The 14,669-nt window shown below is 43.1% G+C and overlaps 1 protein-coding gene across 2 annotated transcripts in view; it reads left to right on the top strand.

Annotated features, from left to right (window-relative positions):
• Positions 1-14,407, top strand: part of MXD4 (MAX dimerization protein 4) — a 132,157-nt gene extending 117,750 nt beyond the window's left edge. For both annotated transcript variants that reach the window (XM_063924699.1, XM_063924710.1), the window contains exons 5-6: positions 2,211-2,370; positions 6,205-14,407. In XM_063924699.1, coding sequence (XP_063780769.1) covers positions 2,211-2,370; positions 6,205-6,353 — 309 coding nt within the window. In that variant the 3' untranslated portion in view covers positions 6,354-14,407. The remainder of the gene's footprint in view (positions 1-2,210; positions 2,371-6,204) is intronic.
• The last annotated feature ends 262 nt before the right edge of the window (positions 14,408-14,669 follow it).

Consider the following 14,669-nt stretch of genomic DNA (forward strand, 5'->3'; position numbering starts at 1 on the left):
CCTGGAGTTCTCTCATTCGGTGCTGCAGAGTCATCCGCACTCTCCCGCCCGTTTGGGAGCTTTGGTATAATCCCCATGGTCCTGACGGAGTCCCCAGCATCCACTAGGACGTCAGAGAAAATAAGATTTTACTTACCGATAAATCTATTTCTCGTAGTCCGTAGTGGATGCTGGGCGCCCATCCCAAGTGCGGATTGTCTGCAATACTTGTACATAGTTATTGTTACAAAAAAAGCGGGTTGTTATTGTTGTGAGCCGTCTGTTCAGAGGCTCCTACGTTTGTCATACTGTTAACTGGGTTCAGATCACAAGTTGTACGGTGTGATTGGTGTGGCTGGTATGAGTCTTACCCGGGATTCAAAATCCTTCCTTATTGTGTACGCTCGTCCGGGCACAGTATCCTAACTGAGGCTTGGAGGAGGGTCATAGGGGGAGGAGCCAGTGCACACCACCTGATCCTAAAGCTTTATTTTTGTGCCCTGTCTCCTGCGGAGCCGCTAATCCCCACGGTCCTGACGGAGTCCCCAGCATCCACTACGGACTACGAGAAATAGATTTATCGGTAAGTAAAATCTTATTTTTTGGACGCTAGCAGGTAAATTTTACAGTGAATAAAATGGACATTAATTGAATTGCCCCATAAAAACATCACTTAAAAAAAGGTGAAAAGGCATGGGTGAAAATGCCTTCAAAATGGACGAAAACGTCCCTAATTGAATACTCATTGGGGTGAATTCATTATCTCCGAAATTATCGGAGCTAGTTGCATACCCTCCTTAACTGTCTAATATCTTTTCCAAAACACGCTCAGAAATAATTTTTTTCTGATTGAATTAGGTTAAGAACATTTCTTTAAAACATATCCAACACAATTTTATATAAAAAAAAAAAAAATAGAGAGTAGGTACAGTATGCTACAGTTGCAAAATGTTAGAAGTGAGTGAAGTATGGAAGCTAGAATTATAATGAATGCAATACGGGAATCTATCTTAACATTGTATCAAACAATCGACTCTAAACTCACTCTCACCCTGACTCCATTAATATAAATGTGCATTTAACAATTTGGGATTGAAAATGATTCTTATCATACTTGGTATACAGTGAGATGTTTCACACCACATATTTTCTTCCTGTATACTACTCTGTTTTTAACTAGATTTCACTGGTTTTAATTGGACTTTGTGATATTATTTATTTTATTAACAGTTTCTTATATAGCTCAGCAAATTCCGTTGCGCTTTACAATTGGAAACAACAATGATCAAACAAAACTGGGTAATAACAGACCGTTCTAGAGGTAGGAAGGCCCTGCCCGCAAGCTTACATAAATGGATACAAATGAAATGAAATACAGATTTTGTATTCTGTGAATTATTAGCGGGATCGGTATGAAATACCTACAATCAAAATCCTGCTGGTCGAAATCCCGACAGCAATTGACCGACAGTCAAAATCCCGACATGGACAAAATACCGACATTTAAAATAACGACAAGGTCAAAATACCGACATGTAAAATGTCGACAGGTCAAAATGCCGACATGACCTTTTCATTGTTTTTGGTGTGTATGTCAACATAGGTCGACATGGACACCATATAAGTGTACCGCTGCGCTCGCCATGCTTCGGGCACGGTGCCTCGCTGCGTTCGGCATACTATGATATTCCCCCTCCAGGTCCACTGGGATGGTAAAGTATGTACAAGTCGGTTTCAATGAAAAAATCATGAAAAAACTCATGTCGGCATTTTTACCTGTCGACATTTTACCTGCCGGTATTTTGACCTTGCCGGTATTTTGACCTTGTCGGTATTTTAATCATGTCGGTATTTTAAATGTCGGTATTTTGACCATGTCAGTATTTTGACCTTGTCGGGATTTTGACCATCGGTCAATTGCTGTCGGTATTTTGACCGTCGGTATTTTGATTGTCGGTAAATTGACTGCATCCCTCATTAGCAAGTGTCTGTTTGGTGAGGTCAGACCGCCTTCGCTGCAGCTACCTCTGGAACCGTTCTCCTAAATGAAAGGCAGGGTAGTTATGGCTGGAGGGGGAATATTTCCATGAGGATGGATAAAACATTTTACCCCAATTTACATTTTTATTGATTTCTTTTATGAAAGCATTTGGGGATAACCACTTATCAGGAATTAATTGCACAGGAGTCAAAACATATTTCTGTAATCTTTATTTTCTCTTCTCCGTCAGAAATTAGAAGAACAGGACCGAAAAGCATTGAACATTAAGGAGCAGCTTCAGAGAGAACGCCGCTACCTCAAGCGCCGCCTAGAGCAGCTCTCTGTGCATGGGATGGAGCGTATGCGCACCGATAGCATGGGCTCCATCCTGTCCACCGACTCTGAGCAAGGTGAGGACCACCTGCGCCGCAAAATCATTTAAAGACTTTTATTAGTGGCTTTTATTTTTGTTTTTTTTAACTCTTTCTATCCCAGTGGGTGCAAAGGGGACAATAAGTAACAAGGGGGCAATTGAATTAGCCCGGGATTTACCGCTGGCTTTTAGCTTCCGGGTTTACACATCCCATTATCACAAGAGCCACTTTACTTTGTGTGGCATTTGATGCGCATTAACATACGTGCATAGCATACAGTATGAACTGCAGTTACAGTCACCTGATTTAATAATGCCTCTTTTTGTGACGAAAATGTGTCTTAGTCGCAACGCGATGCAACTAGGGTGCACCTGGAGACTATGGGGTATATTCAATTAAAGTCGGATCCATTCCGACATGTATTTGTCGGATTGGATCCGACAACCCCTATTCAATCTTATCTTAATTCGACTTTTTCAAGTCGAACTGAGATGGGACGCAGAGAAGGAGAAGGGGGGCGAGCCGCGGGGGGACCAGCGGGGGACAGCCGGCGGGCATACAGGGGAGATCAGCGCTAGAGTAGCAGCGTTCTGGAGCCGGGTGGAAGCTGCCGTGAGGTCGGGCGGCTGAGTGACATCCAGCTGCAGTGCTACTGTAGCGCTGATCTCCCCTGTATGCCCGCCACTTGTCCCCCCGTCTCCCTGCGGCTCTCCCCCCTCTCCTCCTCTGGGTCCACATCTCAGTCCAACATCTTTTGATGTCGGACTGAGATGGTCGAAAAGGTTTTCGACACAAGCACGTGGATCGGCAGCTATTCCGCCGATCCACGTGCTTTTCTACAAGTCGAATGCCTCGACTTGTCGAAAAGCAATGAATAGGTCGAATCACGTTTCGACCTTAAAAAGTCGAAAACTGGCGTCTTTTCGACAGACTGCAGTTTTCGACACCAATTGAATATACTCCTATATGCTGATATATGACACCTGTATGTCTGTGTGTGACAGTAGGGAAGATGTGTATGCGGGCACGGATCGTACGGCTATTGGGGTTCCTGCTTCGCCTCTTTACTGAGATGAAGCCGGAAGTATTACCGACAATATGTATAAACATCTCGTTTGCCGGAGAGGGGGAGTGATAACTCCCCCCCCCCCCCAGTGGCGTCAGAAGGCGGGTGCGGCCCACACCCGGGTGTCTCCCTCTGAAGGGGTGACACCAAAGTGCCAGCTCTTCTGTAGTGACAGGAGCCGAGTGCTGCAGTGATATAATCTCCTGCAGCACTCGGCTCCTGTCACAGATAAGAGCCGGCACGCCACGCTGCCCAGTCTCTGGGGGCAGCCAGCATCTTCGGGGAAGCTGGACATGCCCCCGGAGCGAAGGAGAAAAGACCCATGAGGCCACACCCCTTTTAAATTAGGACACGCCCCCTTTGCGGATGCCGACGGACTGAGCGGGGCGGGTGTGTGTGTGTGTAATAATACAGAGTGCGCACCCGGTGACGCCTCTGCTTCCCCCTCCATGGATCCTTATCAACTACACAGCACATTAGCTTAGTGCTGACCCGCTGTGTCTCCCTGCCCGTCCAGCTCCAGTGTGCACATGCTCTATCTCGCTATTCTCGCCAGATCACGCATGCAGTCTGGAGCTGGCAGCCGCCACAGCGTTGTCCCTGTTGTGGTGTATGGGCAGCGCCACCTGCAGCTGTCCGAACCCCCCTCTCATATCGCCACTTCATACATATACCCCTGAGCTCTGTATCTGTATTCAAAGAGCTACAATATAGCAGCCGCAGCTCTGTCCCAATACAAGTTCTGTTCTGCTCTGTAACCAGTCTCAGTCACACACAGATATACAAGTGTCATATATCACACTAATCAGCTCAGTCACCTCGTGCCTCCAAATCGCATTGGGTGGCGGTAACGAAAGATTAGCACGGGACCTGGCGGCTCACTCACGCTGCTTGGCATATTGAGGCTAGATGTATGAGGACACATCTGTATGTTAAGCTTACTGAGTTACTGAAATGTATGCGAAAAACAGCCAGACACCGCCTAGCAAACCGCAGACTAATTGAATTATTCAGTAGCCATCATGTAATTCTGAAGGCACCGTCAGGGATATTGGCCTCTAAATGCTCACATTATTCCATTGCACTGAACTACATACCTTCTAACCTACATACCTACTGTAGTGTAAAACTTACTGCATTTGCCATTTACTCATCTACGGAAGTAAAGAGGTTGAATATTGTAGTCAGCACTGATTCAGATGCAATTATATTAATCCTGTGAACGTCAGTCAGAGGTTTCCTACATACTGTAGTGATTTTATGCAGGTAAGGAGGTAAAAATGCATCCTGGCTGCTAGTAATATTACACAGCGGGGGAAATTCTATATAATGACACACCCATAATCATTGGTGCCGATAGCACAGAGGGGGAACCAGGAGTACGTTCCCTGTCCTTGACCTCTTGACTGAGCTTTAAGATTTTTAGAGGTTTAGAAGGCAGATGTAGATCACAGAGCAACACTGAGTATAGCAGGTACGGTATCTACCACTATTGGTCGACAGTAACTAGGTCGACAGGGTCTCTAGGTTGACAGGGTCCCTAGGTCGACATGTTCTAGGTCGACAGGTCAAAAGATCACACACATAATACAGTACACCCTTCAGTCCAGTGGTAGCTCAGAGGGCGTCCGCGGAAAGGGATTATACCCCTAGGATAGGTTAGCATCCCGGCAGTCATGTGACCAACGCCGGAATCCCAACTCCACTCGGAATCCTGGTGCCGGAACACTGACCGCCAACATCCCAAAGGTAAGTATCAGGGTGACTGTTAGGGTTAGGGCCTGGGGGTAGGGATAGGGGTTAGGCACTAGATGGGGGGTGGGGTAGCCCTAGCTGCCACCCCCAGTTTCTTAACTCTAACCGCCACTCCTTTAATCTTAGCCCTAGCTGCCACCCCAGGCGGGTTATGGTTAGGGTACGGAACCGGGGAGGGGTACAAAAAATTACCCCGTCCCCTGTCGGCATTCTCATTGTCTGGATGCCGGTGTCAGTCAAGTGACTGCCGGTGTCCTGCCCAACGGTATATTGTATCACACCCCTGGCTAACCGCTGGCTCTCCAGCTGCTGTGAAACTACAAGTCCCAGCATGCCCTGCCACTGTTCTGCTCTTAGGGAAAGCTAAATCTGTGACAGGACATGCTGGGATGTGCAGTTTCACAACAGCTGGAGAGCAACAGGTTGGCCAGGCCTGCTCTAGGAGGAGAGAGTTCTCCCGTTATAGAGGGGTTGTACACCCGAGTAATGCCAGGAGGAGGGAGCTCTCTGTGCTATGTCGGCATCTAATTGTTGGCTATGAGTACCTGCTATGGGCGTCTTCTCTACTAGGGGTAAATTTACTAAGATGGGAGTTCTATTTAAGATGAGATGTTGCCCGTAGCAACATCAGATTCTACTTCTCATTTATCTAGCACCTTCTAGAAGATAATACATAGAATCTGATTGGTTGCTATGGGCAACATCCCATCTTAAATAGAACTCCTATCTTAGTAAATTTACCCCCTAGTATATTCCTCCCCCGTCTTTAGCAGGTTTAATACATTTCCCCCTGAAGGCAGTAGCATTTATCGGCAGACAGGCGTACCACTTCTTTTAGCCTGTGTGGACATTGGAGAACATCGGTTTTCCGAATAGATACAATGAGGAAAGTATAACCTTACATGAAGTTAGTGGTTTGTATTTGGTAAAGGGAGAGGGTTGGTCACTTTCTTGTGCATTTCAAGCTCAGTGATGCTTTTTGGTTGAATCTGATAAGTACACTATTGGCTATGAATCTCACCTAAATTGTGTGTTCTTTGTTCCCTCAGAAGTGGACATTGAAGGCATGGAATTTACCCCCGGTGAAATGGACAGTATTGGGAGTGCCAGCGACGTGGATGACCACTACAGTTTGCAAAGTGGCTCCAGCGATAGTGGCTACACACATTCCCTGAGACTTAATTCCGCTCTTTTATAGTGGCCAAAACTCTGGACCAACTCAGGACCATCCAGCTAAAAGCACTTACATCACGAAAAAAACAACAAAAAAAAAACCTAAAAAAAAAAACCTAAGGAAACAAACATACCTTAAAAAGAGTTGTTACCCGTCACTCAGCCAGGACTGTGTCCTACTCTGAGTCCTTAAAGGAGCAGTCCCGATGAGAGGGGCCCCCCGTCATTCCATCCACAGCACTAGACATCCCAGCTAACACTTCTGGTGGAGACCTGTGGTGAGACCTGATGGGGAGAAGGTTTTGCGAGTTGCATAAAAAAAAAAAAAAAAGAGTTCAAAGCTCAATTAAGCCCAATATTGCAGTCATATCATTCCATTGCTAAGTATTACATGGAGACACAGAGAGGAGCAGGTCAGATATTTTTGATTACCAGAGATTATATAGTTTTAAGAATGAAGTAGAATTTGTACATGCTGGCCTAGTTTCATAGTTAGGCTTACCAAAATAAATTAGAACAGGTAGTAGATCTGTCAGTGTCAGTATTTCACGTACTTGTGTTTGGAGAGCAGGAGGGGAGAGAAACTTCCTTTCACTTCTGTATCTCCTCTTTATGGGAAGTGATTACAATTTTCAAACTCGTACTGTATACAGAAAAATGAGGGAAGACCACCTGGGTGTGGCTTCGTAGACCTACATCTTCCTTCTTTTTCTGCGGTTATCCTTTCAATGCTGGAGAACCAGCTGCCTATCAGAGCACCACTGACTACTCCTGGTTGAAGGTGGCCATATGACATCACATGTTTAGGGGGAAAGTCTACTTTACAAATGGGTATTTGGATGAGGTGGAACTTTATCACATGATGCTCAAGTTCAGTAGGTTGAATTCATTTTGGGACAGGCCAATCGTGATACGTTCTAAGATGTTTTACACCCGCTTTTGAGATCCACAATATATTGCAAGATTGACAAATTTCTTGTCTCTATCCTAATGCTAGCTTCTCCGGTCATAAGGGTTGTACGTTGTAATCTTTGTGCCACCATATAAGGTCATGGACTCATTTTTATACCATAAATGTTCACTAGGATGTACTGTATATCATTACATTACCGTCCTCTGAGTATAGCAATATAACCTTCAGAAGATTACCAGGTAGGCTAAGATCCATTAAGGTTTTTCTTGCAAAATCTACTGATGTGCCCCCCAGACTTCCCTCTAAACATGGTATCTGGTCAAATAACACAAGTGACTATATTTACGAAGCTTCCCGGCAGGTTGGAATTAAAATTTAAAGCGACACTAGCATTCAACTTAAAGCACCCCGGACCTTTACATTAAGTGTCGGCGTTGCTTTTAATTTTCAGCTACGATCACCAAGAAGCGTAACTATAACCCAAGAACTCTTTTTGCTCGAGTGAGGCAAAATTGGGAATCGCTTTGTTTTGTGTTTTAACCTTTCAGCTACCACTGCATTTAACTGAAGGCATGGCTTACAGCTGCTGCGTATTACATTGTGTTTCCTCTGCACACTAGGAAATATGTTTTGACGTCTAGAATGAAAAAGCTAAAAATTAAAAAAAAAAGTAGGAAAAAAAAAATTCATGCTGTGAAGCGGCACTGTTTATTTTATATACTTTAAATATGTATCTATGAGAATTGTAGCAATACTATGAAGTCGTAGTCTAGTTTTATTTGTGTAACACAGCCTCGTTTTCTCTTGTTAAGTCTGTCAGAGCAAGGCTTGCTGGGTAAAGAGAATAACACGACCAATCAGAGTGTTCCATCACCTACACAAAAGGGAGGCTGACATGTTGGGGGATGTCACTAGATGCCTGTGAATGGATTACACAGATATCAATTCAGCTCTGCTGCATGTAGGTGATGGGTCGCTATGTTCTCTGTTCTGGATACAATAGAACATGTTGGGGGAGATGTATCAAAGCTTGGCGTCAGATAAAGTAGCAACCAATCAGCTCATAACTGTCATTTTTCAAACACAGGGGCCGATGTATTAAGCCTGGAGAATTGATAAAGCAGTGATAAGTGCAAGGTGATAATGTACCAGCCAATCAGCTCCAGTGTGTAAATTGCCAGTTAGGAGCTGATTGGCTGGTGCGTTATCACCTTGCACTTATCACTACTTTATCACTTCTCCAGGCTTAATATATCTGCCCCACAGCTTGTAGAATGACAGGAGCTGATTGGTTGTGAGATAGGTTTATCTCGCTCCAAGCTTTACATATACCCCTTAGTCAGAGGAAACAGAGGTTGTGCTAATGGAAAAAAAGAGAAAAAAAAGCTATTGACACTTTTCTGGCGAGTGATTTTAGCAAGTGTAGTCTATATTTCCTGTAAAAGATTTTGTATTATATTTTCCTAAATGTTCTCATTATATTGGGGAGGGAGGATTGGGATGGGCAAGGGATGAATCCAAACCAGAGTCTCAGGGACTCTCTTATTTTCTTCATATTGTGCCTTGGTAATCAACTGTCATTTTCTTTGACTATATCGGAGATTATTTTCAGTGGAAAGCCTTTTACCTGGTTTTTAATCTTGACCCTATTACACATTTCAGCAGTGCTGGAGTGACAGTTCCAGAGTACCAGTACGGTCATTGAAATGTACCGTTATGGATTTAATTTACGATACAGGCCTATTAGGCAAATACAGTAGACAAATAATAATTGTAGACATCGTTATACACAAATAATTGTGTGATACCCCCAAGAAGAAAGGGACTGTACACTTGGTCCAGTCCAATCACAGACATGGTGGAGCTGAATCTGGGCCGGAACCAGTCGCGGCTGTCCTTTGGTCTTTTGCCGCAGTCGTGCCTGGGACTTTATGTTAATGTCTGGTGTACAGCGGTGCATCCAGATGTGCAAAGTACTAAGACGCCCACTCATAGCATATATAGATGCTACATTATCGACTCTTGTATGGTAGGTGCCGTTTCTGTGTCAGTGTATGGCCTCCTATGTGTGCGGCTGTGCGTCTTTGTGCGCAAACACTTTCAGCGGTACACCCGTGACACTCCCATAAAACGCAACCTCTCGGTGTGTCTGATTAGCCACCGCCCAGGAATACCCCATACATTTCCAATACACTTCTACTGCACATTTACATTTGTGCTGCGGCTCTGTACGAACAAAATCTGGACGCATGTGGTGTGTGTTACTCAGACGCATGCGCAGATTAAAAACAGTGCTCCGCTGCGTCCAACTCGGAGTCCGCCCTGGAATGTTTTGTACACTGGCTGCGGGAAAGGACACTTTTTAAAAGAGCAGACATCGTATAGCCTAAATCATATTAATATCTACTTCTATTGTATACTCCCCCTAAAACTAAACACTAATCAGTTGGCATTTAAACGTTGCCCTCACATTCATACCAAGAAAAGATCAAAGTTATATTACATGTCACTCGTTCATAATTAATTGATAGGATGAGCTTTGGTTCAAAATAAAAAAGGGCTGACCCCTCTACGTAGGGGCCACGGGTACAATGTCCGCACCTTACATCATTCATCCATTTATAACCTATTTTTCTAGAAAACGCTGATTCCATGTATGTAGGGCCAGCACTCTCATCCCCCAAATCTCCCCCCTTCCCCCTCTGGCATTGCGTCTCCACCCCTGCTGTCTCTTACCTTAGCAGGCAGGTGTGGTGGGGACAGCACCTTTCAAGTCAGCGACTGGCGCATTGTGTGGGGGTACCGCAGGCATTAAATGCACTGGATAATTGATATGCCACTCATTCAATATTTTAGGTGCCCCCTAACCATTTGCGACTTAGGTGACCACGCAGGTTTGCCTAATGGTAACACCAGCCCTGCACGCATGATTTAGTAAGTCTTAGATCTTTTCTAGACATAACACTTCAGTGTACGTCAATCCTATATTGCGCCGCTGCTTCCTACCAAATGGAACATTAGAGTAAGAAGTTATTGGTCGGACAAAATAAATTGGACAAAAGGTTCTAAAACAAACTTTGCACGTCTTTAAATAAGTCTAGAGAACATATTATTTGTAGCTGTAGCAACATGTTAAAATCCCAGCTTTTACTGTTAAAACAGCCATCTCTCTCCGTTAAGAAAACCAGTTATTGTTAGACAATTTCTACATGTTGTGGCAGCTTAAGATTGCATTCACAGTATGAAATGGAAAATGTGGCATTTACATAGCAAGCGATCAGATTCTTCCTCCTTTTTCTAGTGAAGTTTAGAAGACAAAAGCGGTCGCCTGATTGATTGCTGTGTTATTTCCTGTGCGCTATGTATCATGAAGGTCCCCTGTCATTTGCACTTACTTGGCTTTGGGTTTTGCCTATAAGAACATACACGTATGTTTATTTTTCGTGACATTATATTGATTCAGGTTCACCCCTTCACTACTGGATGTTGGGGGGGGGGGATGGGGGTGCAGTCACTACACTTGGCAGCTGAACATTCTATTAAGTGACTGTGCTCGGGGAGATGTTAGTCTCTCTCGCTTATTATTATTGCGAAGGACCTTGGCAATATTTAAACTGTGTATTTGAAAGCAGAAATAATTATTATCTCTGTTATTTACAATGTACTTGGCAAAGGCATCCATTTTTCTCTGGAGCCGAAACCATTTTTCAGCCTATCAGCACTCAAGAATCGAGTTTGGCCGTTGGGCTTCCTCAGACGCTCATTGCTTGCGATTGGACAGGCTTTGAGTTTCCGAATCTCAGCTATGCCCACGAAACAGGTGCTCTGGTGCTTTTGTAGGCAACAGGTGCTTTTAATTGGCAATCACGTGACCTAGACCTGCTTTAGGCAACAGTAGACTGTTACCATTGACGGAGTGAAAGTACTATTGATGGCTGATCGTAATTACAGAACCCAATAAATGGTTACGCAGTGTCTTTCTGCTGCCAGAAGCTTATAGTGCATAGAACCAATGTGTAGGGTCACTATTAGATCAAATAAAGAGAATATTGCACTGATGAAAAGGAAACTATGTAATTTATGTGGGCAAGAATTAGCTAGATTTCAGTTCTTCCATTGTGGCTTGTGCTTTGTACATCTTGCATGTTTGTACAGTATGGACTGGTTGCCCACATACTATGGATGCAGGTCCGTTTGTGGGCAGCCTGTGCTCTAGGAACCAATCACATCACTGAGGCAGGAGGAACTCATTATTGAATGTATTCTATCACTGAGGATGAGTATGCTTAATGTTGGTACAGCCCACAAAAGGGCTTCTTCCAGTATGTGTGGGTGACCGGTATAATATAGTCACTTTGCCAAAAAAGGTTTGCAGCCCCTGAATTGGTTTAGCCATTCGTACGAAGACATTCCAATTATGTTCATACTCCTTTAGCATTTAGTAATTACCATTGCTATGCAAAATATTCCTTTCAACACTTTACCCCTTCGCTAGTTCGAATACACATTAAGGATTGGCATTACGGCGTCAATGACGTCGACTGAGACGAGTACAATCTCACTGACCAGGGGTCCTATGGGACAGCTGAATTCTGTACATTGTCCAATCACGTGTTAAATCCTTGAGATTATTTCTATAGTGTGTGATGCCGAGAATATCCTGTGTTTATGTTTAGCACAATGCTGTCGATAAAGCTTATTTGATGACATTCATCTTCTACAGTCCGATAGAGGCCATTGCCTGGGAAGTCCTGTAAAATAGGCCGTGCAAAGAAGGTTCGAGTCAGCCACTTGCAAGAGAACAATATAAAATAATAGCCTTGCTTTACCGTCTTCAGCTGACTAGAATTATATTCCGTTTATTAAATCATTTCACGATTGATGCCCATTTATGACAACTGGTCAACAGATGGTGTTTCCCATAGCTGGCGGTCACTATTTGCTTTTATAAAGTGTAGTAAATAAATCTGAATGATTGCTATGGGGATCACAAGCCTTTTTCTGTAGTACGTGTAGTCCAACAATCTATTTTGTAACATAGGGGGAAATAGATTTGATGACATTTTTCATACTAAACATCACTTTTGTACAAGCCCTGTACGGTGACAATTGACTTCACAGATTTTGCGATACCAGTTACTAGAATCTGGGTCTTTAAAATTAAATAACATTAAATTGTATTTAATGCACACTAATGTTATTCTAGCAAAATAAATTTAGGTGGGACCTGAATGTTCATATTAAATTAGAACAACACCGTACAGACCTGGCCGTATCACACAGACGGTGTTACCTGCAGCATCAGACAGATTACAGTGTAACCGGACAGGAACTCAGAAGTGAACGGAATTCTCTGGCACAAGTTTTCCAGAGGCCGAATGACCCATATCATGAAGGCAGGCTGTGGCTTGTGCTCAATGTCTTGAAATAGCTTGGCCCGCCAGAGGAAAGGGCGAGCCCAGGTCAATTGTCACCACTCCCGGTGATAGTAGCAGTCAGCCCTCTTACTGGGAGTAGTCACTCCCACCAACTCAACTTTGATTATCTGCTTCCGCAAGATCCAAAATTTGTCATTCTTACAGGCTATTCAAAAGTAATGTCTAGATTGAAAAATATGTTATTCGCAATGTGGGTTTCACTGATGTCCCGCTACCTGCCATCTGGGGTATATGTGTATAACTACTAGTGTATACTTTATGGCACTTGGTGTCTTGTCATTGTTCTCTGTCTTCGCTGCATAGGCTCTAAAATTGCGTTATGCCAAAATAAGATTTAACTGTGGTGAGTGACAAAAAATGTGCAGGGTAATTTCATATATGGAGGATTTGTATTTTTGTGAGCATTACTACCTTTTTTCCCGTGTTCCGGTCATAACAATAGATAGCTTGTTTTAATTTAGGTTTACCAATGCGATTAGTCTTCCTTGTATAGAGCCTAAAATTAGCTATTTATCAAAATTGACATTTTGTCAGGTTACATATTAAGCTTTGTTGTTGTTTGCGGGTTGCAGTACCTTATGGGTGCACCAGAAGAACCTGTGAGCTGTTATTTCACAGTTTGATTTTGCAAACCAGCACTAGGGCCTTAATTTAATAAAAGGCAAAAATCTAAACTGTGGCAGCCCAGGGCTGCAACCCCAATAAATCTGAGGTAATTAGCTTTTTGTGCACTGCCTTCATGCACAACGTAATGTAAATCTTAGAAGTGAACATTCACATTGGCAAAGTCAGAGACTTTCTTTTTCTTAGGGGTAGATTTATTAAACCTTTATCTACTCTTTAGTATCTGACCTTCCCAGAATTTAAGGTATGCTTGTCGTCTACAGTGAAGACAGACATTTTGTGGGCTGGACCAATACTCACAAGAAAGCAGCCAATCCGTTCTCTAGAAACTAGTGGCAGGAAGCACGATTGCCTCAATGATGTAAGTAGTTTCTAGCGAATTGATTGGCTGAGCCCGCAAAATGGCTCCATCAATGTAGGCAACAGCAGGTACATAATAGGAGGTAGTAGTCAGATGCACGTATGCAAACTGTTAAATAAATTGAAAGTCAAAGTTCTATTTAAACCTTGTCGTTTGTATTGTACGATAGCACAATTCTGTTACTGGAACCCAGGTGATTTATGAGTTATTTACACTTTTGAGAGACCAGAAATATATTCCCTTTATATTTTTAAACTAACCAGTGTATATTTTATGTTTGTAAATGAACAAAAAGGAAAACAAAAAATGCCATTATTTTTCAACCACTGAGAGAGATGACGTGGGATTCAGAAGTACAAACATTGTTTTGGTAATAAGTTATACTGGAGAGAAGACTGCATGTTATCTGTGAACGTTATATGTTCTATTACAATGCGCTACTTTTGTCAGAACATTCATTTATGTTCCCAGGCGATCTGTTGACCGTAGATCACGGCCAATATAACTGGTGACAGTGCTGCACTGGGAGATTTCTGTGCCAGAAAAAAAATTATATATATATATATATATATCTATATATATATCTATATATATAAATATATATATAATGCTTTATAACGTGTAAGATGTATAATATTGTAAAATTCTGAACACATGTTCATGGTGCTTGCTACAACTGATAGCTTGCTGATGGTATTGTGCTCTGTCATACTTTCATTGTAATATACATACAAATTTTTATATCCGACTTGTTTCTTGTGGTTTTTTACTAAACAATGCTTACTCAATGTTGTCAAGGGAACAGAACCCGGAGAGTTAAACAGAAGCCGGCTGTAGTTTCCCACGCACTGCAACTAGCTGTTTACATTTTCCATACGACGAGTTTTATGCATCGGAGCTTATGCATCGGAGTGCTCACATTCGTACGATTGGATCCACAGCTGTCACCGTTATATATGCGCACTTGACCTAGCCCTGTCCCTGGTGCAATTACATCTGATTTAA

The sequence above is a fragment of the Pseudophryne corroboree genome, chromosome 1 (assembly GCF_028390025.1).
Source record: "Pseudophryne corroboree isolate aPseCor3 chromosome 1, aPseCor3.hap2, whole genome shotgun sequence".
Taxonomy (NCBI): Eukaryota; Metazoa; Chordata; class Amphibia; order Anura; family Myobatrachidae; genus Pseudophryne; species Pseudophryne corroboree.